The 24,125-nt window shown below is 43.7% G+C and overlaps 1 protein-coding gene across 1 annotated transcript in view; it reads right to left on the bottom strand.

Moving 5' to 3' along the window:
• The window catches only part of LOC132386701 (NACHT, LRR and PYD domains-containing protein 6-like), a 109,973-nt gene extending 86,057 nt beyond the window's left edge, over positions 1-23,916 (bottom strand). The window contains exon 1 of the mRNA XM_059959059.1: positions 23,677-23,916. Within this exon, the coding sequence (XP_059815042.1) occupies positions 23,677-23,916 (240 nt within the window). The remainder of the gene's footprint in view (positions 1-23,676) is intronic.
• Positions 23,917-24,125: the final 209 nt, after the last annotated feature.

Here is a 24,125-nt window from a genome sequence, read left to right as displayed (position 1 = left end):
TGGCCGGAACTGACATTTATATTCTATTGTTGTTAAATGATCCTGCAATATTATCAGGCGTATTGAGAGTAGATAATTAATAATTAACTACTAAAGAATAATTAATCTACTGGACCTAAGTAGTGAGATACGTTACAAGAGATAAGAGCACAGAACATAGAATATTACAGCACAGTATAACCCTTCGTCTCACGAGGTTCTTATAGGCTTTCAAATAATTCAAACTGGCACATCCCCACTGCAACTGAATCAGAATTAGAAACAAACTTAACACTACAGGTCATCAAATTTGTTACCTTTTCGGTAGCAGTGCAATTAATCTCCATCTCGATGGCAACTCTGTGTAGAGGGCGTGTCCTGTTGGTGGGCAACTTTAATGATGGACTCTACTGTTACAAAAATCATCCCTTATTATAATGAACAGTGAGGTACCGGGAAACTGCATTTACCAGCAAGTAAATTTTATTATTTCAACTATAATGCACGGAGGTTCACACGCCATCTTCACTCCATGACTCTCCATGAACAGTTAATGAAGAGAAAAGATATTACCCGGGAAAGGAGTCGACGCCGGCCAGAGAGACGGGAGAGAGTGACTGAGGAGAAAGAGAAGGGGACAGAGACTGGTGAGGTAGCGAGAGAAAGGTGAGGGTAGAGGAGTCCGGGAAGTCTGGGACTGGCGTGGAAAGAGATTGGGGGTTGAGGAAAGATGTTAAATGGGGATGGAGATCGGAGTCGGTAGTTTGGTGTGGGTAGAAAGCGAGAGGGGGATAGTCGGGAGAGAGAAACGTGAAATGGGACTTTGCAGAGACCGGGGGCCGAGAGAGTGTTTGGATAAGAAACAGATGGAGGAGGGATAGTCCAGAGGGAGGGTGAGTGGTTGGGGTAGGTTGAGGGAGAGGTCGGTGTTATGGAGAGACCGGATAGAGAGAATGAGAGAGACCAGTGGGGGATGACAGAGACTGGGGAATGTAGGGAGACGGCGGCGAGAGTCTGAGAATAGGCCGGGAGTGGGGGGGGGGGAGGAAAGAGAGAGAGAGAGACGTCCGAGATTCTAGGAGAGGAGAAACAGCAGAGAGAGATGGAAACTGAGTGTGACAGCGTGGGGGCGGTTAGATGGATAAATCTATGACAGAGCTGGGGTAGAGAGATGAGGCAGAGACTTGGGACGGAGGGGAGATTCTGGGAGAGAGACCGCTGATGTAGAGGGAGATCGACGGGTTCGAGAAAGACGAGGGGGAGGGGGCCGGGAAAGTAGAGAGTTCTGGAGTGTGGAGAGATATTTGGGAATCTGAGTGAGGAGGGAGATTGGAAGAGAACTCGGAAGGGGAGACTCCGGAACGCAGCTGTGTGACAGGTAGGGCAAGAGTAACGGCAGGTAGAGAGAGAAACTTGTGGGAGGGAGAAAACAGGATTGGGGAGTCATTGGAGGGAGAGAGAGAGACGGGTTTAGGTGGCCGGAGGGATTGGAGAGACGGGTGGAGACGGGAGATTATGGGGAGGGAAATAGACACTGGAGGTTGGGAGAGAGAGAGAGAGACTGGGATGAGGTAGCAAAGTGTGAGTCAGATAATACAATCCATAATTTCACTGAGCGATTAGAGGACTTCCCGACCTGCAGGGCATTCTGGGATTACAGTGCTTCTATTCTGTACACTATCTGAAACAAGCAACCCGTGCCAGCTCGCTGACCTCCTCCGCCCCTCCCGCTTGACCCGACTCCTTCCTACACCGTATCCGCGATCTCACATTCCTCAACCCGTCTTCGCGATATTCATCCTCCCTCCCCGTCTCAGTGACCACAAAACACTGCGGCTGTAACGAAAGTGCAGAGTGGTATGATGAAACTCTTAAACAGTGTCATGTTAGTAACGGAACACTCTGGGCAATTTACAGCGTGGGATCTAGGAACCGAACCAACCCAGAGGCGAAAAATACGGAGACTCGAATGCCCGCGCAAAGCCAGCGCCTAGTACATGCAAGAGGTCCAATCGATAACGGATGGTTCAACTCTATTTTGCTTCAGGATTTAAATATTGTTAAATTAATTAAAGAACCGATTGCATTTCTCTTTTCAAAAAACTCAAAAAGAAATTTCCAGTGGACATTATGGGATAACTTTTAAGTATATTGTTATGTGATGAACAGATCTGATGGACCATGGGGTGCAGAGTTACCCACCCCCCCCCCCCCCGAGAACCACGACCTATTACTGTTGTTCTGCTGCTCATGAGAGAGAGTGAGAGATGGAAAACGGGCAAGGTCATCTGTGTCACATAAGAGAGAGAGAGGGAGACTGCTGATTGAGTGTATTGTGACTCTTCCTGGATTATTTTTCTTTTCGCTGAAAGGACAGTAGTTTGTTCGTTAACAATCCTCAGTGGACTGCAGGAGTGGAATGATTTGATAGACACAGTCATTCAGAATTGATGGATAGCTGAGACCCCGTTGGTAGGGTAAATCATGCTTGACTAATCTGTTGGAGTTTTTCGAGAATGTAACCAGGAAGTTAGACGGGGGAGATCCAGTGGATGTAGTGTACCTTAATTTTCAGAAGGTATTTGATAAGGTCCCACATAGAAGATTGGTGGGTTAAATCAAATCTCAGGGCATCGGGGGGAAGACATTGACATGGATAGAAAATTGGTTGGCAGATAGAAAGCAAAGGGTAGCGGTGAATGGGTGTTTCTCGGAATGGCAGGTGGTGACCAGTGGGGTGCCACAGGGCTCGGTATTGGGACCACAGCTATTTACCATTTACGTTAACGATTTGGATGAAGGCATAGAAAATAACATCAGCAAATTTGCTGATGATACTAAGCTGGGTGACTGTGTGACATGTGATGAGGATGTTAGGAGAATTCAGGGTGACTTGGATAGACTGGGTGAGTGGGCAGATACTTGGCAGGTGGCGTTTAATGTGAATAAGTGTGAGGTTATCCACTTCGGGAGTAAGAACAGGAAGGCAGATTATTATCTGAACCGTGTAGAGTTGGGTAAGGGAGTAATACAAAGAGATCTCGGAGTCCTTGTTCATCAGTCACTGAAGGTGAATTAGGAAGTGCAGCAGGCAGTGAAGAACGCTAATGGAATGTTGGCCTTTATTACAAAGGGAATTGAGTACAAGAGCAAAGAAATCCTCTTGCATTTGTACAGGGCCCTGGTGAGACCACATCTGGAGTATTGTGTACAGTTTTGGTCTCCAGGGTTAAGGAAGGACATCCTGGCTGTAGGGGAAGTGCAGTGTAGTTTCACAAGATTAATTCCTGGGATGTCTGGGCTGTCTTACGCAGGGAGGTTAGAGAGACCGGGCTTGTACACGCTGGAATTAAGGAGTTTGAGAGGGGATCTGATTGAAACATATAAGATTATTAAGGGATTGGACAAGATAGAGGCAGGAAATATGTTCCGGATGCTGGGAGAGTCCAGTGCCAGAGGGCATGGTTTGAGAATAAGGCGTATGTCATGTAGGACAGAATTAAAGAAAAGCTTCCTCTCCCAGAGAGTTGTGGGGGTCTGTAATGCACTGCCTCCGAAGGTAGTGGAGGCCAATTCTCTGGATGCATTCAAGAAGGAGCTAGATAGGTATCTTTTGGATAGGGGAATCAAGGGATATGGGGACAAGGCAGGAACGAGGTATTGTTAGGAATTGATCAGCCATGATCTCAAAATGGCTGTGCAGGCTCGAAGGGCCAAATGGTCGACTTCTGCACCTATTATCTATTGTCTATTGTCTAAAAGACAGGTCTGGAGAGACACCCTTCAGGCACACCAGTGGACCCTGATCAGTGTGGAAAACCTCACGGGAAGTACGGGGCTGCAGAGGAAAGAACCAGGAGATCGATCAGTAAAGCTATCAGTTTTACAGCAGTGCCGGTGGGTACTTGTGTGCGTGTCCACTAAGTCCAGAGTGAGGAGTCCACCACAGGAAAACGGTCTGGCTGAAGGACAGAGGGGTGATAGCCCAATAACCACAAGGGTGCAACGGAATCAAAAGCCACAGACAGGTCTGCTTGTTGCATGTTGCTGCAGCTGTTCAACTCTCTCTCTCTCTCTCTCTCTCTCTCTCTCTCTCTCTCTCTCTCTCTCTCTCTCTCTCTCTCTCTCTCTCTCTCTCTCTCTCTCTCTCTCTCTCTCTCTCTCTCTCTCTCTCTCTCTCTCTCTCTCACTCTCTCTCTCTCTCTCTCTCTCTCTCTCTCTTTCTCTCTCTCTCTCTTTCTCTCTCTCTCTCTCTCTCTCTTTCTCTCTCTCTCTCTCTCAAACGATTACAACACAACAACCATTTCTACCACAGCATTCATGAACTGAATTGAACTTTATACTTTTCTATGACAAACTGATTTACCCCTAGACATCGATAGAGCTTGTTAATTATTATTCCCACACTTTGAGGTTTATTATTGCTAACCTGTGTTAGATATATATTTGCATTATTGGTATTGTTTTTGCTTATAACATTGAAGACATTGATAAAAATTTCTAAATCTGGAACTTTATAAAGAGAGAATTGAACTTCAGATGCAAAATAGTCTGTTATTAACATCCCCGATTAAAAATCAATTACCTAAAACGAAGAGTTATTTTAGATACATGGCGATAAATTATTTGCTAAGCAATTGATATCTGCTTTGGCGAAACGTCAGATTAACAAAGTTCGTAGACGGGATGGTATTTTGACGGTTGATCCTGATGAAATTAATAAATCATTTCAAGAATTTTGTACCAATTTATACCAATCAGAATTTCCTGATGATCCTACCATAATACATGAATTACTAAAGAAACTGAATATTCCGAAAGTACCAACCGATGAGCGTTTAGCATCAGCTGTACCCATTACTGATGACTGATGAGGAAATAAGGAAAGAAATTTTATCGACGTACTCTAGTAAAGCACCTGGCCCGAATAAGTATACAGCTGAATTTTAAAAATAGTTTTCAGATTTACTTTCTCCCTGGTTACGTATATATTTTTAAAGATGTTTCTTATTTGTAGGTAAATTATCACAATCCTTTTATGAAGCATCTATTTCTTTAACTGCTAAAAACGACAAAGATCCCACTGAATGTGCATCAAACAGAACTGTATCGTTCTTGATTGTGGTTGGTAAAATCTTTTACAAAGTATTAGCGATTAGATTAGTGAAGACATTGCCACTAATTGTGTCCGAGGATCCGACAGGATTTATTAAAAATCATTATTCACATTTAAATGTTAGGAGGTAAATGAACATTGTTATGCACAATTTCATCTAATACTCCAGAAGGACTTTTTTCGCTTGACGCCGAGAAGGTGTTTGACAGACTTTAATGGAAATATTTATTTAATATACCTGAAAATTTTAATTTTAACCCTAAATTTACATCTTAGGTAAAATTGAAATATCATACAGCTTTGGCTGCTATATTTACCAATAATCAGAGATCCCCTTTTTTTGTTTAGGCTTTTCCGAGGTCCTAGACAGGTCATTGCCCTTTATGACATTGCCCTGGAGCCCTTGGCAATCGCTCTTCGTGATTCACCCAATATATTCGTCATTATCCGTGGGAATGGGACGTATAAAGCATCATTATATGCAGATGACGATTGATCATCGGTACGCAGTGCATAACGGAAAAGAAACTCACTTCGTGTAATCCATAGGAGTGGATTTATTCGAATATCCCATGAAACCACGTGTGTGTTAACCCTTGCCTGGGTATGTTGTGTGGCAGCCCCTGTAAGAAGATATTCCTGTGACAGGTCACTTTTGGTGATAATTCTTATGTGGATGCGGAGCGACTCGACGGGCACGATCCTTGGTGACTGTTATCTCGTTTCAACAGCGTGGGACTTGTGGAATTCTACGTGAATCAGCCCGTCTCTATATTCCACTCTGCATAACAAAACAAAAACCCAGCCTCTCCGCGACAAGATAAGTCATCTAAAGTTTTACTTCAGTACAGCTCTCTCTCCGTACTAAGAAGAGTTTTGTCCGCCGTTTCTTTCTCGACGCTCCGATCCAAGATAAATTCTGTCTGTCGTCTCCTGCCTACCTGCTTTTCCTCATGATACCCTTTCACATCTGCATCCTGACCAAATCTCCGTGCCTGTGGCCTGCACTTGGGTTCGCTTCATTCGTTGTAACAGGAACATCCTTTGTCTTAACATCTGCACACTCAATCTTTAAGTCGACTGCAAGTCATATATACTATCGCCAAGATCCTTTTCCTCCATGTAGTGAATACAGAAGCAAAGTATTCACTAAGTACCACTGCGATCTCCTGCTGTTCCGTACATACTTTTCCATGCTCACAATTGATTGGTGCTATTCTCTCACATCTTATCCTCTTGGTCTTCACATACTTTTAGTCCGGCTTAGGGTTCACCCTGATACTGCTCGCCAAAGACTTCTCAGAGCACGTCAGGCTCTCGTAGCTTCGTTCATAATTGCCATTCTGCTGGCAGTAAAATCTTCTGGTTCATTATCATTACCTGTTCTTTTGGACATTTCGTAAGCATTTCATTCTCTATCTGTCAATCTGTGCTGCAGTGTGAGATTGCGGGTTTCATTCCGTATTTGTCAGACTCTGTGAGAGTTTGGGTTTCATTCTGCATCTGACTGTCTCTGTTACAGTGTGAGAGTGTGGGTTTCATTATGTATCTGTCAGTCTCTGTTACAGTGTGAGAATGTGGGTTTCACCCTGTATCTGTCAGTCTCTGTTACACTGTGAAAGTGTAGCGTTCATTCTGTATCTGTCAGTCTCTACTACAATGAGAGATTGTGGGGTTCATTCTGTATCTGTGAGTGTCCGTTACGGTGCGAGAGTGTGGGTTTCATTCCGTATCTGTCAGTCTCTGTTGCAGTGTGAGTGTGGGTTTCATTCTGCATCTGACAGTCTCTGTTACAGTGTGAGAGTGTGGGTTTCATTCTGTATCTGTCAGTCTCTGTTGCAGTGTGAGTGTGGGTTTCATTCTGCATCTGACAGTATCTGTTACAGTGTGAGAGTGTGGGTTTCATTCTGTATCCGTCAGTCTCTCTTACAGAGTGAGACTATGTGCTTCATTCTGTATCTATCAGTCTCGGCTAGAGTGTGAGAATGTGGGTCTCATTCTGTATCTGTCGGTCATGTTATAGTGTGAGAGTGTGGGTTTCACTCTGTATCTGTCAGTCACTGTTACAGTGTGAGAGAGTGGGTTTCATTCGGTATTTGTCAGTCGCTGTAACAGTGTGACAGTGTGGGTTTCATTCTGTATCTGTCCGTCTCTGCTACAGTGTGAGAATGTGGCTCTCATTCTGTATCAGTCTGTCTGCTCCAGTGTTATTGTTATTCTCTCAGTCCAGTACCTGTGAATATCTGACTCAGTGTGAGCCGATGTTTTATTTTTTCCTTCTATCCCTCTGTTCCACCAATCTAGTGAATACTCTTAAAATAGAATCTGTATTCACTGAGCTATTCTTAGAACAAGAGTGTTCTGCAGTTGGATGAAGTTAAAATTGTGAGAGAGACAATGCACTAATGAATAATGACGGTTGTGTCTTAGGGTCATATGGCAAACAGACCATTCTGCATGTTATTCTTTGCAAAAACGCACAACGCCCACTGAGCTGAATGTGATCCGTAAACCTCTGTGGTTCGGCAACACAACTTCTGAAAGGTTGAATGAAAATAAACAAAGTAAATATATTTATTAACTTAAATAATTAAGTGCGTAATAAATTTCATAAATTGATCGAAATAAAAACCACCAAGAAAGCCTATTGAGTATACCAGCATTATTTAAATGAATGTATTTCCCTCAGCAATTCTAATTTGTTGTCTTCTCCGTGTATCTCTGCACTCTTGCGTTTGCTGAATCTGTCACATATTCTTCAATGTGAACCAGAGCGTTGATCTATTCGAGTTATATCGCGCTCATAAATAATATAAGAATCTTTTCGATTTTCTTATGACAGTTCCGGACTGTCTGCGATATGCCATGCATTCTGATTGAGGAATTTGTAACTACGTTGTTCTGTGCTACACTGAGAGAGTTTGTGAGCAGGATTGCGAGGGAAGCTCAGGTTTGACGTTTGGAATTATCCAAAGATCCGCATTGCAGCAGGAGGTTGACATGGCCGGCGGGAGAGCTTGTTCCGGTGTTGCATGACACCGTGCCCTATGTTACCCCCGTCAGTGCAGATGAACCAGATGAATGTAGGTGAATGGACAGCAGATGATGAATAGACTGACATTAAAATGTGAACACATCACCTGGACATGTTGTGATCACGGAACTGTAGAGAAGAGGAACAAGCCCTGTGACTCACTGCTCCTGCGCTGAACAAGAGGCCAAATGAGACTAAACTTGGAGGTCTGCACATGACCCATCTCCCTTCATTCACTGGATGCCCATGTGCTTTTACTAAATATTTACCGTTATGCGAATCGAGACGTTATATCCCAATCGAAGGCAAACCTTTGTCATCAGTTCCCTTGATGAAGTATATATTTGAGAAGGCAAGAGAAAACACTGATGGATTAAAAAAGTGGAGGCTCACTTAGAGACATCCCCGGAAGGGTGTGGGAGGACTGGTGAGATAGCCAAACTAGAATCAAGTTGTATGGTGAAATGGAAACTAGATATAGAGGCGGGAATGACAGGAAAACCAGCAGACTGTACAGATATAGTCTTAGTCATGACCCAGCAACAGGATCAGGGGTTAGCAAAGGTATAAACAGGAGAGGACTCTGAAGATTATTGGAAGTATCGTTGGATACAGGCACGGATTTGGATTATACTTGAAAGTGGTAAATTTGAGGTGCGACATTGTGAAATAAATCAGATGATGCACTAGCACCGTGACATTCGTGGGCACCCAGGAGCAGTTAGAACTATGGAATAGTTGAAGAATCTATGTTTGTGCCCAAAGCTGCGAGATGATGTACATTATTGTAAGAATTGTTTGATTTGTGATCAGTGATAACCCAGATAAACCGGCAATTGAAGCAGTTTTAAGACCCGCTCCGTAGAAGGTCCATATGTTAATTTGTAGGATTATTTTGTTAGATTTTCAACCCCATGCCCTGGAGGAATCAACTATATCCTCGAGATGGTGGATGCCATCACCAAGTGGATAGAGGCTTAACCAACTAGATGATGAAAACCGCCGACGTTACAGCCAGGATTATTTTGGACGGAATTTCCACCGTTTGGGGATTGCTAAGCTCTAGAATCATTCATGGTCCTGGCTACTCCAAAGATGTGATACAAAATGTAAAACACAGGTTGGTGTCCCTTATCGAACACAACAGAGTGCAATTACTGAATGGATGAGCGGGACTTTAAAGACAATGCTAGCCAAAATAAGGTTTGGTATCCAGGGATAGTTGGCTGGTGGATTCAGAAATGACGCCCACAGAAGGCAGAGGATAGTTGTGGATGAAGTGTTTTCTCCCTGGAATTCGGTGACCAACGGCGTGCTGCAGAAATCAGTTGAGAACCTCGGATTTTATGAACGAGTTGGATGAGGAGGAGGAAGGGTGATTTATTGTATTTGCGATTATGTGGAGGATGGCGGAATTATGGATAGTACCGATTACAACAGGACAGTGACAGGACGCAGACCAGCGCTGAGAAGTTACAGGTGTTCAACGCGGAAAGTTACGGAGTGATTCACGTTGGAAAGATGAATTTGAAGGCGGAGGTGATACTTTATCGAGTTAACCGAGGGCCGCACATTAGTACGAGTTCCACAATGGAAACAGAGTGATGAGACTCTCTCCAATAAACCGAGGGCCGCACATTAGTACGAGTTCCACAATGGAAACGGAGTGATGAGACTCTCTCCAATAAGCCGAGGCCCGCTCATCTGTACGAGAACCACAATCGTCACGAAGCGGTTCACTGCAGGAGCAGAAGGAAGTGTGATTGAAAGATGAACTTGAACACATCCTCTGTTATGCCCATACTCATGGTGACGCTAGAAAGGCAATAAAAAATACAACTTCGTGGCAAATAACAGAACAGCCTGGGAAACTGCGGATGGTTCACAGATTTCAGTAGCTACTTTTGTTCAAAGAGCGAATGGATGGGAAAGACTGGTAGAATTGTGGCAGATTTGAGAATATTTGTAAAGCTAAATAGAATGCATCGCACGTCACGGGTATGGAGTGGTAAGGTCATTCAGTAGCAGAGGTCAGGTTCCTGCCAAACGGACATTGTGTGCGCTGAAATACATTATCCAAAGCGCTCGCTAATTTCCCGAAGACATGCTCCCTTTTTGATCACAGGTCTCTGGGGAATATCGTTGTGGATCTTTTAAAGTGTTTGGAGGAATATAGCTGCAGTGTATTTTATTGTAACATATGTCAGCTGTCACTGTGATTTCCATCACTGAAACAGTCCAGAATGACTGGAACGAACGAACGAAACGATGAACGAAAGTTCCCCTTTAATAAAGAAGTTTTCTCTATCTTTCATATCAAAACAATCACCTTCGCTTAATTTCGGAAGCGAATGTGCTTCGTCAAATGTTAAAAGCAACACAGATCTAACAAATACGCTATTTAAACACCTAAACCCAGGTATCATGGAAAATTACATGGACGATTCACATTGTATTTTGTTTGAAAGTAAATAGATTGCAATATCACTTGGGGTATCAGATTAATGACAGTGAGATTAAATCGTTTGAAGTAAGTATTTGTGCATTTGGTTGTCACTAATGTCCCTGACGTGATAGCCACACTAATTGCCTCAGTGGAATTGCTTTCTCCTCAATAAAAGTCTGCTAAACCGATCACCAGTCCATCTGAGCAGCTGAAACGCTCCGTACAACTGAACGCTGCTTCTGACGGAATATGGGATATTCGACGATTTACCACATCGCGGCCGTTTTCTATCCCACAATTGTAGCGGTTGGTGTCCCCGGTAAGATGCCGGAGCTTGTTACTTTATGTACGGTGCCGTCGTTACTCTGCTGCGGGATCCGCACTGTTACTGAGCACAGATGATACCATCGGCTGAAATGTGTTTCCGGAATGGAGGATTCAGGCACCTGATTGTTTTAGTTTCATTTTCGTACTTTGATAGTCGTGAATTATTTTTGTCAATTTCTGAATTGATGCGAGCCTTCCTGAAGTGATGCTGGTCTCTGCTTTTCTAGGTCGGAGTCTCTATCAGTGCAGACACTTCGACCTTATAACAGCATGGCAGATTATTTAAATGACGGTCCAGTCTATTTTCGACACGTAGGTCTGTTCATACAATGTGTAAATGAGAAAATGTGTTTTGTATCTTTTGATTCCACTTTCTCACCGTTGCAAACAATCCCTTCAAATGTTTCTCCCCTAATAATGGGAATGGTTTTGTTTACAATCTTCCATTCACCGGTCCGTGAGTCGTTGAACTCGGATGCCTCGCTCTAAACTGTGGGAAGGTTGCCAATCCACTGACACTCACATCCGTCATTGTCCTCCAGCCGGAGTGCAGCGACCGAGACCGCACACACTGGATTCCCGCTTGCCACTTCCAATGCATCTCCATGGATGCATTCAGAGAGTTGCTGTTTACCATATATCTATTCTGCTTTACAATTTCTTAGGTTAATTTACCGGCGATTGTGAGGTTAAATTACCGTTACCTGGCTGGAATGGCCTCAACAGATCTGATGGTGGTTGTCGTTGTTGCTTTAGCGGAATATCTACATTTATTCAAATTATTTTTCCATTTTTTCCCAATTTGTTGCAGTTAATTTAATGGTGATTTTGATCCTATCTCGGGGAAAATGCGGACTATCCAAATGTATCAGCCGTTACCTGGTTGGAATGGCAACAGCAGATCTGATGGTGATTATCGTTTTTGGTTTAGTGGAATAGACCAACAATATCTACATTTATTCCAGATCCCTGCTCATCACTCCTGTATGCGCTCTGACAGTTGTATTTGTCCAGGTAACGACGGACTGTTCTGTTTGGTTTACGGTCAGTTTTACCTGTGATCGTTTCATCGCAATATGTTGCCAAAAGCTGCGGGAGCGATACTGCACCGAGAGAACAGCAACGGTGGTTATCGTGACCGTGGTTATAGTGAGCTTAGGGAGAAGTGTCCCGTTTTACTTTGCCATTGAGCCTTACGTCATCATTGACAACACGCCGTGGCGGTGCACTGGCACATATGAATACACTTCTTCCCCCGTGTGGAAAGGATACCAATTACTGATCAATATTTTAACACCATTGTTACCAATAGGCTTAATCCTGGTGTTTAACGGGTTAACCATAAGACATATAGTTGTGGCAAATAGAGTCCGCAGAAGGCTTCGGCACAGCAGTGACAATCAGAAAGATGCCGAGGTGGAAAAACGCAGAAAATCGATGATTTTGTTGTTTTCTATATCAGCTAATTTCATATTATTGTGGATGCCCAATGTAGCCCATTCCCTGAAATGGCAAGTGCAAAACTATTTTTACGAGGACAGATATTTGAGTACCCCGGTATACATCCTACAGCAATTTGGGTACATGCTGCAAATGCTCGGCGTGTGCACCAATACTTGTATCTATACACTGACACAGAGGAAATTCAGAGAAGAGCTGAGGAATGGAATGAAGTATGTGTTTTCATTAAATGGCCACCTGTATAGATAACACCGTTATCTAATGGCAATTTACCTGAGTTTTCAAATAAAGCCGTTTTACAATGAGCAGGTTTGACAAATATGTCATTAATTCAAACAATCATATTCCTGGTCATCGGAAAATTGCAGAATTGCCGGAAGATTGTTTATTTCATACAGTTCAGGTAGGTAGCAATGCAAACGTTCAATGCTTCTGGAGTGATTGTTACACTATTTGAAATATGTTCCAAACGATCACAGACACTCGACTGTCAAAGGGCAGGGACGGCTGCACGACCTTCCGGGTTTTAGATGTTTCAAAATAGACAGGGTCGGGTACGGAGTTTAAAGGGAGTGCGATGGGAAAACAGGGATAGTATCGCAGCTGCAGAAAGGGAGGACAACGTGGAGCGTTCGTTTGTTAATAGACTGTGAGACGAACACAGAAACGTGATCACCCCATTTGTAGTATTCTGTACAGCCGCCTCTCAGACAAAAAAAAATCTTCAACGGGAACAGTGAGGAACCGATCGGGAAGCGGGACTTGGTGATTTCCATGTTATTCACATGGGTAACTGAAACTTCCGTAATATTCTTCGGCACCTCCCCAGGATAAAATGTTTAGGCATGGCATAATTTCTCAGTTGTGTCTGGGATGGATTCATGTCACTATCAGAAGAAAGGCGGGCGAGAGAAAAGCTCATACCCGATCTTATATTGGGAAAAAGAAACGGGTTAGGTGACAGATCTCTCCGCGGTTCAGCATTTCAGAACGATAGGGCAGAACTCCCCGACATTTACCTTGCACAATTATAGGACCAGGGAGCATGGAATGTATTTAGTTGGGGGTCCGCGATGTGTGGTGCTACCTGACAGGAACTTAGGAAATGATGCACTCAGGGAAATACGCGATGGATATAACCATATAACCATATAACAGTTACAGCACGGAAGCAGGCCATTTCGGCCCCTCTAGTTCGTGCCGACGCTTACACTCTCCTAGTCCCACCTACCTACACAGCCCATAACCCTGCATTCCTTTGCTGTCCATATACCTATCCAATTTTATTTTAAATGAAAATACTGAACTTGCCTCTACCACTTCTACTGGAAGCTCATTCCACACAGCTACAACTCCCTGAGTAAAGAAATTCCCCCTAGTGTTACCCTTAAACTTTTGCCCCCGAACTCTCAACTCATCTCCTTGTTTCTGAATCTCCCCTACTGTCAATGGAAAAAAGCCTATCCACGTCAACTCGATCTATCTCCGTCATTATTTTAAATACCTCTATAAAGTCCCCCCTCAAACGTCTACGCTCCAAAGAATAACCTAACTTGTTCAATCTTTCCCTGTAACTAAGTTGCTGAAACCCAGCTAAAATTCTAGTATATCTTCTCTGTACTGTCTCTAATTTACTGATATCTTTCCGATAATTCGTTGACCAGAACTGTGCAGAATATGTGGAGATTGTTTAGGGAGCACTGTCATGGGGTTCAGTAAGGGCTTGTCCCATTGTCGCAGGGCAATGATAATCGCATAAGGTAACCCTGGGTGACAATAAAGTTGTAACAACTCGTCAAGAGGAAGGAAGAATTGTACTTAAGGTTTAGAGGGAAAGGATCAGGTAGAATTGTGGAAGACAGGAGATAATTTAATAATGAACTTAGAAGAGTTAGAAGGGGACTTGAGAAGTCCTTGACGAGTTGCACTGTGAAACACAGGAAGTGACTGGGAAGTGTGTGGGCAGATCAGAGGAAAAAGAGGAAAACTTGTGTCTGGAGTCCAAGGAGGCGGTGAAGCTCCTCACTAAATAAATTGATGATTGTGAACACAGCATAAAAAGGCGGATATGCCGGAACATGCCGACACTGAGAAAGAGGATGCGCTTGAAACTTGAAAAACATTATGATAGATAATTCCACTGCGCCGGAAGGGATATAGTCCAGCTGAATTAGGAAGGGAAACGAATACATTGCTGAGATTCTGGACAGAGTATTTGTGTTTTCCCTGGTCAAGGAAGTAGAACTAGAAGATTAGAGGTTGGCAAATGTTAATCATCTGTTGAAGCAAGATAATAGGGATACTCGTTGGAAGTACAGAGCTGTGAGTCTTTCATCAGTACTGGGTAAACTGTTGTAGAGGATAATTGAAGATGGAATTTATGAGTATTTGGAGAAACGTAGTCTGGCTTCGGAGAGGCAATGTGACTCTTTGAGAGGTATGCTGTCCTATATGAGCCAGATTGAATTATTTGTAAAAGTGAAATTAAAGAAACAGAGGAATCTGAATAGTCGGTGTATTAATTCCGATAGTCAGGGCCTTGGGATCTAGGTAATACAGTGTTTATTCAGAATTGGCTTCCTAACAGAAGGCAGATGATGCAGTAGATAGCGTGAATACTGGCTGGAAGACAGCGGGCAGCCGCGTCCCGCTAGGAGGGTAACTAGGAGGGTAACTGCAGATTCCAAAAGTCGTGAAATTTTAAAACATTTTACAACAATTGGACTCTACAGTTATAGTTCTCCAAGAAATAGTCGATTTAATCTGACCACACAGCAGCAACTGGATGATTTATGGAATTAGGCTGATGACGTAAGCAAATCGCTGAGCTATTGACTACAACGCCACATTATCTAAACTGACCTGCAATTTGCATATTACAGGGCATATGCTACAAAGACCTCAAAACAATTCTTTCCAGTGGAGACCTACAACTTAAAACCATCACTTAAAGGTGTTCAGAGCAGCTTCCGGTGCTCATTAAAATAAGCAGTCTTCCAGAATGACAATTTATCCCAATACCTCTGAATCGTGGTTTTATGGTATCGGGTGTAGAAACAATCAAACATCGAATCAATTAACCCTGAGTCCACATAGCCATTGTGAAATCCGTGTCTCCCTCTGAAATTAATAATAAATAAAATATACAAAACGACCCAAACTAAAAACACAGCGAACAAAGCAAATACCGGTCTCACAATTGTCTTCCTTCAACACCATAGCAGGCAATCGGAGAGTACAGAATAAACAATTTCCAAATCAAAACGCTTCAGCACGTATTCTACCGAACTTGGGAGAGTGAGATGTGGAGACCTGAGGTCAGCATACAGCAGCAGTTCATAGAATTTCGGAAAGATATGCATCCTTCAAATTCACACCAGTTCCTGGAAATCACTTCTCGCAAGGTGACACAATTTTTTATCACGTGCATAGAGAAGAAAAGTATTAATTTATTAATCCCCACTCCATCACAATCAAAGGAAACACACAACTCACATAAAGCCATTCATGACCGTAATCTTTCTCTTTCTCTTGCATTTGAACTCACCTATGTCCAAACATCGTGCTATATTTTAAAACAGCAATGCATTAATATTTTCAATATATCGCAGGAAATGACATGCTCTTATTTGTTCAATGGTTAACAAATAATTGTTATTGGAATCATACAACACTTAATAAACCCTTTCGACTCTAAGAGAAAGAGACAGAAAAGGTACCGTATTGTCCACGAGTTCAACACAATTAAAACATGACGTCCCCACAACACCAAACCTCCAACGACTTTCAGTATTTCTGACCTACAGTTTCTGACCAAGGATAGGATTCGGATTAACTGAACCCATTGTTGTACAGTATCGGGGCGAATGATCCCCATTACAACCGATGAAGCAACAGATCTGTTCACTGTACTGGGCCCACTGTCACACCCACCGGAACTACTGTGTTTACCGCCTTACCTGTAGTGTGACACTCCCATCATCCTCTCACATCGGCGTTTCCATCTTCTCATGACGTAATCATCCATTTCATTTAGTCTCCATGCTTCGGTGTGTGCAAGGACAGAGGAATCGAACAGTATCACCGACTTTCTAGATTGGTCGGTGCTGTGAGACACTAACGTTCTAACCCAGACATACCGTCAGACAGCCACAGGAAACCGCAGCACAGAAACAGGGTCTTCAGCCCGTCAGGCCAGTGCGGAATTATTTACACTGCCGACTCCCATCGAACTGTACCCGGACATGTCCATCCATCTCCCTCTCACCCATGTACTTATCCAATCACCTCTTATCCGTTGACATCGGAATCTCAATCACCATTTGCGTTGGAAGCACTGTCTGCACTCTGTCGACCCTCTGGGTGAAGAAGTTTCCCCACATGTTTCCCTTAAACATTTCACATTTCACCCTTCACCCATGATCTCCAGATGCATTCTCAGCTGTCATTAGTGGAAAAAGCCTCATTGCATTTACACTCTCTATACACCTCATAATGTATACCTCTATTAAATCTCCTCTCAGTCTTCTACTCGCTTGGGAATGATGTGCTAACATATGCAATCTTTCCTTCAATTCAATATAACCAGTCCAGGTAATAACAGTGTTATATTTTTCTGTATTCTTTCAAACTTATTTACATCATTCCTGTAGGTAGTTGAGCCCAACCGCACACAATAGTCCAAATTGGAGCTCATTACTCCTGTAATATCCCAATGCAAGAATAAGTTCATAGTCTACAAAATGGGGGGGGGGGGGGCGGAGAAAACTGGTTTATTTGCTTCCCCAGTCCTTGATCAGTCTGTAGTTTCTACTGGCCAACAGAGTTTTATGAGCCATTCAGTCTGACACGACTGTATCTTTCTCGGGTCTGCGGTCGTCTGAATGCACCAGGGTGGGTGATGGAGGGTTTGCAGAGATGACGAGTGCTGTAGGGATTGACGGGTTTTACAGATATGCGGTGTGATGTTGGGGTTGCAATGGTTTTGTTACGTGCCCCATAACGGGTTAAAAGAACCAGCAGAAATGGAACACACCTGGAGTCTGATATTGTAACGAAAAATACTATTTATTACTATATACGTAATTAAGGGAGATTAAGGGAGCTAGGGCTTCACTCTTTGGAGAGAAGGAGGATGAGTGGAGACATGATAAAGGTGTACAAGATATTAAGAGGAATAGATGGAGTGGACAGCCAGCACCTATTCCCCAGGGCACCACTGCTCAGTACAAGAGGACATGGCTTTTAGGTAAGGGGAGGGAAGTTCAAGTGTGATATTAGGGGAAAGTTTTTTACTCAGAGAGAGGTTGGTGCGTGGAATGCACTGCCTGAGTCAGTGGTGGAGGCAGATACACTACCGAAGTTTAAGAGACTACTAGACAGTTATACGGAGGAACTTAATGTGGGTGGGGGTGTTACATGGGAGGCAGGGTTTGAGGGTCGGCACAACATTGTGGGCCGAAGGGCTTGTAATGTGTTGTACTATTCTATGTTCTATGAAATATAGTAATTTAAAACCAGATAAACCGAACAGGTTAGTAGAGTTTATGCATACACAAGTGTGTAAATATAAAACCCCAAAATCTTCAAGTTTATGTTGTAAATGATACATTCTAACGATGGTATAGGAATGACGTCTGTTCAGTTCTTGAAGTTAAGTTGAGTAGAACTGAGGAGAGAGAGCGAGAGGAGATTTGTTTTCCAAGTAAGCCGATGCCGTCGAACTTACCGTTGTCCTCCGAAGTCCTGTTAAGGTCACCGACTGTGATCACACAAAAGGGTACCGTTTCCACGCGGTAAAGCTATCAACACAGTCCAGGGATAAACACACCGAGAGCATTCCACCCGTCACCCCTTTTCCACACTGCGAGCAAAACCCATACTTTAGTGGACAGCGAAAGCTGAACCAGTGTCTATTTCTTCTGTATTTCTGTCCTTGTCTTCCATGTGTCTGTGTGTCTGTGTGAAAAGCCAGCTGACCTTGTATATATCCCAAACATGCTGAACGCCAGCTGCCCATTATATATCCCCGCCCTTCCGTAACCATGGAGACTCACGAGCTGTTCGGTGCTCTCTCTCTCTCTCTCTCTCTCTCTCTCTCTGTTAAAGGCACATTTCATATTGAATAATGCTTAGGATCTCGTCACACCTCCTTACTGTTGGAGAAAAATTTTGATCAAGGAGCAAAATTTTTGTCTAACAGTAGATCACAGAATATAACGCAATACATATCTGATTAACATGCAGCAGACTAGAGAAGCATATAAAAATACTAGTTTCTATCTCATTCTTAAACTTAACCTCCAGACAATCAATCCACCATGTTATTGTCTTCACCCTTCACATACTTTGCTACAAAACCAAATTCCCGCAAAACCAAATCCTGTTATCTTCAAACTAGCATTTGATCACCCATTTTCTCATTTCCGCTTCATCACAGAACAATTAACCATCACGTGATCGGCTCCAACTGCGCTTTCAAGGACGGCCTGAACTTTATCCTGCACAGGTGCTAACTCCTCACTCGTGTTTTCTAAACAAAGCCCATTCGCTGAACTTCGAAAGAAGTCCTTTTTTCCAAACAAGTCATTAATTGTATCTCCAAGATCTTTAGTTCTAAATGTTTCCATAAGAACACCTGTATATGGCTTCTCTTGGTCAAAACAACACTTCCCTTTGTTTCGAGAAGTCTCCGAATTCACAAACTGACTCTCCAATTCCCAAACTTTAACATCACCAAGGTGTTTATCGTTAAATTCCAAAATATAGTTAATCAAATCAACGGATACTGTCTCCGCATCTGAGAGAGCTGGTTCTGTCAGCAAGGTCAAAGGTCTTGAAAACAACGTAGACTTCAGATGTACTTTGTTCAAAAGTCCAGAAACAGCACCCTTCTCAATAGCTTCAATAACAGTCAGCTCACCAGTGTTCATCTCATCACAAACTTTTAGATCACTGTCTGCTCAAGTGACTGAGAATCCTCAATTTCCACTGGTACGAAGGCTAACCCGTTAATCACTGAACCAAGGCCATCTGACACAAAATAACTGAATTCCTTTTCAACCGGGTCAAACACATCAGACGTTAACTGTGTTTCAACACAAAGTTCAGTACCCTGTGAATTCACAGATGCTTCTATAAACTGAACACAGGCAATCTAGCCAACCTCCTCTTCTGCGCTTTCATTACCAGTCCCAATTTCAAATTCCAGTTCACCCTGAATAATCCAGCTACTCTCTTTGTGGCACTCATTCAGCAAAAACTTATACTCATGGGTTAAAGCCAACTCGCCTGCTGACTCTCAGCCACTTTATCATCAACCATTTAATTTTTCTAACCGACGCTGAACCTCAGCGTCAGTAGGTTTACTTTCAACAGCATTTCCCACACATCCTCTTCAAACGTTCCTTGCATATAAATTGCTCTGCTACTAACGGTTGTATTATCGAAATTCTCATTCTAGTGTTTACCTTAAGTTTTAACTTATGAATAATTCCCAACCGCACATCTCTTTTAGCATCATCTCATACTTCAGGGGATGGTTCCACAGAAACCTACCAAGCACAATCTCCATTGCAGCTGATTTTCCACTCCAGGAAATCAAAAGAGTTATTCTACAATAAGATCAACCACTAATCACTCAATTAAGACCCCAACATATTTAGAATGGCTCCAATCATCTAATTTTCATTTCCTGGACGAGCCCCCAATTTGGCCACGTATCCCGTAACGGGTTAAAAGATCCATCAGAAATAGAACAAACTGGTGTCTGGTTTTAGAACATTGAGCATAGAATAGTACATTACAGTACAGGCTCTTCGGCCCACAATGTTGTGCCGACTCTTAAACCCTGCCGCACAACATCAATTGTAAGCCCAGATCCCTCTTGTCCCCCACACTGCCAAATTTCCTGACATTTACTTTGTACCCTATCTTGTAGGTTGTTCTTCCAAAGTCTGCCACCTCACACTTCTCCGTGTTGAACACCATCTGCCACTTCTCAGCCCACTTCTACCTTTTTGTTTGATTCCAGTAAACCAATCTTCGAACCATCCCAGCATCTTTCCTGTAATACCTCGAATTGTGATCTTGTTTGGCAGACTCATGTGCAGCAAGTCGATAAAAAACATCTGAAAATCCTAGAAAAAAACATCCACTGCCTCTCCTTTGTCTATTCTGCTTGTTATTTTGTCAAACAATTCTAAGAGATTGATCAGGTAATATATACCCTTGAAGAAAACCATGCTGAATTTGGCTTACTTTAGCATGCGCAATGTACTCCGAAAAATCATCCTTAATGGAATCCAAGCACTGTCTGACTATCTGTTCTACAATTTCCTTTCTTCTGCCTCCCTTCCTTCTGAAAGAGTGTGGTGACATTTGTAACTTCCTAGTTTGGTAGAAACATTCCAAAATCAAGAAAGATGATTACTCATTCTTTAACAGAAACATGAGGGGGGAGCGTCTTCACTCAGAGGAGGTGAGAATATGGAATGTGCTGCCAGAGCCAGTGGCAGGGTCGATTTTCAACATTTCAGAGAAGTTCGGATGGGTATATCGATGGGAGGGAATGGGTGACTATTGTCCCGTTAGAATTTGCTGGAACCAGGCAGATTAATGGCTTGACACAGACTAGACAGGCCGAATGGCATTGTCCTGAGTTGTCATGTTCCGTGACTCTAATACCTTCACAAACCCTTCAGCTACCTGTTTCTGAGCCCTGAGGTGTACATTATCAGGTCCAGGAGTCTTATCTACCTCCAGGCGTTCCAGCTTCCAAAGCACTTTTTTCACATTAGTAATGGCATCTATACTCACTTCTGTCCACGATATTCTTGAATTATTGACTTATTTGAAAAAGGAGATGATAAGTCAGAGTAAGAAGTGTCGTGGGCAGGGGAGGAAGAATAACAAGGAGGTACTTCATCAGTGAAACTGGGAGAAGGGGAAAAAATCCTCCTCAGGTTATGTTTTTCTTAACGAAACCATAATTGTGCACCGCTTGCCGGCATGTTTAACACAAATACAAAATACACACCACGAAACTTAAGTGAGAGCACAATCCAGAAGCATGAAGAAATGGTCACTAGGGAAGATCAAGTGAACCACTCATGTCCGTCCATAAAAGACATCCCAGCAACTTGAGCACACAATTTCCTAGCAAATTGAGAAATCAGTGTGCTTCGAGCTACCAGCTCGAACTACGAAACAGTCGATCGCTCCATCATCAAAGGTAGAAGAATTAATTAAATAGTAGAACTATATTCTAACGTTATAAACATGAACTTTAGTCAGGATCAGTGCAGAGCAAAGTTATGAAAGTTGCAATAGAGCTGGTAGTTTATGAACCAGATCATCCAGATACAATACAACTGAGAAATGAATATTAAACATAAGACTAAAGACGTGGGAGCAGAGTTCGGTTATCGAGTTTGCTCTGCCATTTCATCATGGCTGGTCCAATGTTCCTCACAGACCCAAACTCCGGCTTTCTCCCTGTATCCCGTCATGTCCTGAAAAGTCATAAATCTCTCAACCTGTCTGAAATATGCACAAAGTCTTGTCCTCTACAACTGCCTGTGGCAACGAATTCCACAGATTCACCACACTCTGGCTGAACTCATCAACGTTACAAATGGACGACCCCCTATTCAGAAATGGTCTCCTCTGGTCCCAGGCACTCCCACCCATAGGACACGGCCCCTCCTCATCGAGCCCATCGAGGACATGCGATAGATTTAAATTGTATCACCCATCAAATTCTCTTCATATGACAAGGTATTCAACCCTGGAATCATTTTCACAAACTTCTGTTAAACTCACTCAAGGGTTAGCCCATCCTTTCTAAGATCAGGGGCCCAAAACTGCTTACAATCTCTAAGTGAGCTGTCGTGCCTTCTACAGTTCATGGCTTGTCTGTAGAGACCACGTGAGGTCCTCGATGATGCGGATGCTGAGGAACTTAAAGCTGTTCACCCTCTCAAACTCAGATCAATTGATATCAATAGGAGTTATCCCGTCTCCATTCCTCCTGTAGTCCACAACAACCAGCTCCATTGTTTTTGCGACAATGCGGGAGAGGTTCCTTATTTGATGTCATTGTGTCAGAGAGATAACTTTTTCCCTGCTGGTCACTACTTTATTTTTTGAGATTAGTCGAATCAATATAGTGTCGTCGGCAAATTTAATAAACAGATTGGAGATGTGGGTGGCGATACAGTAATGAGCATACAGGGAGTAAGGGAGCGGCTCAGTACGTGGCCCTGAGGGTCTCCTGTGATGAAAGTCAGAGGGGTGGAGGTGTGGGAGGGCAAAAGGGAAGGGAAAGAGACGGGTAGATAATCTGGGTAGATAATCGTTGAAGATATACGGGAGACAGAGAGACGGACAAAGGCCTGAACGATAGAGACCCGGTGCAAAAAGATTCTCAGTAAGAGAGAGACGCAGGCATGGGCCGAAACGGGCTGTGTGTGTGTGTGTGTGTGTGTGTGTGTGTGTGTGTGTGAGAGAGAGAGAGAGAGAGAGAGAGAGAGAAAGAGAGAGAGAGAGAGAGAGAGAGAGAGAGAGAGAGAGAGAGAGAGAGAGAGAGAGAGAGAGAGAGAGAGAGAGAGAGAGACATGGGCGAGAATGATGAAGGAGGAAGTGGAAGACGAAGACTTTTCAGGGACAAACAATGGCGATCAGGATAGTTGCGAGAGGGAGAAGAGAGGGACACTGGAGGAAGGAAGGAAAAGACTGGGATAGACGCCAGGGCTGGAGAACGAGTAGCGGGAGAGAGACTGGGAGGAGAGATTAGGAACCAGCCTGGTAGAGGTGGGGGCGAAACTACGGTTTAGAGACAGAGAGAGAGAGAGAGAGAGAGAGAGAGAGAGAGAGAGAGAGAGAGAGAGAGAGAGAGAGAGAGAGAGAGAGAGAGAGAGAGAGAGAGAGAGAGAGAGAGAGAGAGAGAGAGAGAGAGAGAGAGAGAGAGAGAGACGGCAGACCAAGTGTCGGAGATAGAGACAGGGTGCCTGGGGGCTGTGAGAGAGAGATTGGGTTGAGGAAGTGTGCGGCTTTGTGAGTCAGTGAAAAGACTTGTGCTCGTTAAGAATTTAGAAGGCTTCCGTTACGCAGGACATTATGGGATTGCACTCCCACTATTGTACAGTGAAATATCCACTTCTTTTCCATCGGGCTGACTCCTCCTTCGCAGTCATCCTGAATCCATAGCTTCCAACACGTATCGCGATCTCCCTCCCCAATCGGTCTTCGCCAGCATCACCTTCCCTTCTTCTCCCCACAATCACCACTTCCTTGACGCCTTGCCTCTCCTACCTGACACTCCCGCTCTCTCCTACACTCCGCCGAGATAGCCCTAACTGTCCTGTGCAGCGCCCCTTGTAGTTCTCGGACGGGACGACCCCTTAGTGATCCATGCAGTCCGTGAACACAGCCGGCCTTCTGTCCCGTCAGCTGGTTGGAGCCGCAGCTGGAGCTCAGTGGAGGCTGCAGGCGTGCCCGAGAGGAATCTTCCCCTCCCTGAGCGAGAAGCTGGTGCGGGCCGTAGTCCCCCATACATCAGAGCATCCGGCTCCTAACTCACTCTCCTCTTCGAAAGGAAGACCCCGGGTGCCTAGCCTCCTGCGACCCAGAAAGCCAGCAGCCTCCAGCCTAGCATTTTAGGCCTGAGGCATGCTTCTGTCCCAAGTGCAAACGGATCTAACCTGGAGGGACCTTCCCTGGACTATGTACAGATGAGCCTCTCTTCCATTTCGTGCCCTGAA

The sequence above is a fragment of the Hypanus sabinus genome, unplaced genomic scaffold (assembly GCF_030144855.1).
Source record: "Hypanus sabinus isolate sHypSab1 unplaced genomic scaffold, sHypSab1.hap1 scaffold_126, whole genome shotgun sequence".
Taxonomy (NCBI): domain Eukaryota; kingdom Metazoa; phylum Chordata; class Chondrichthyes; order Myliobatiformes; family Dasyatidae; genus Hypanus; species Hypanus sabinus.
This window is presented reverse-complemented; position numbering and strand designations above follow the sequence as displayed.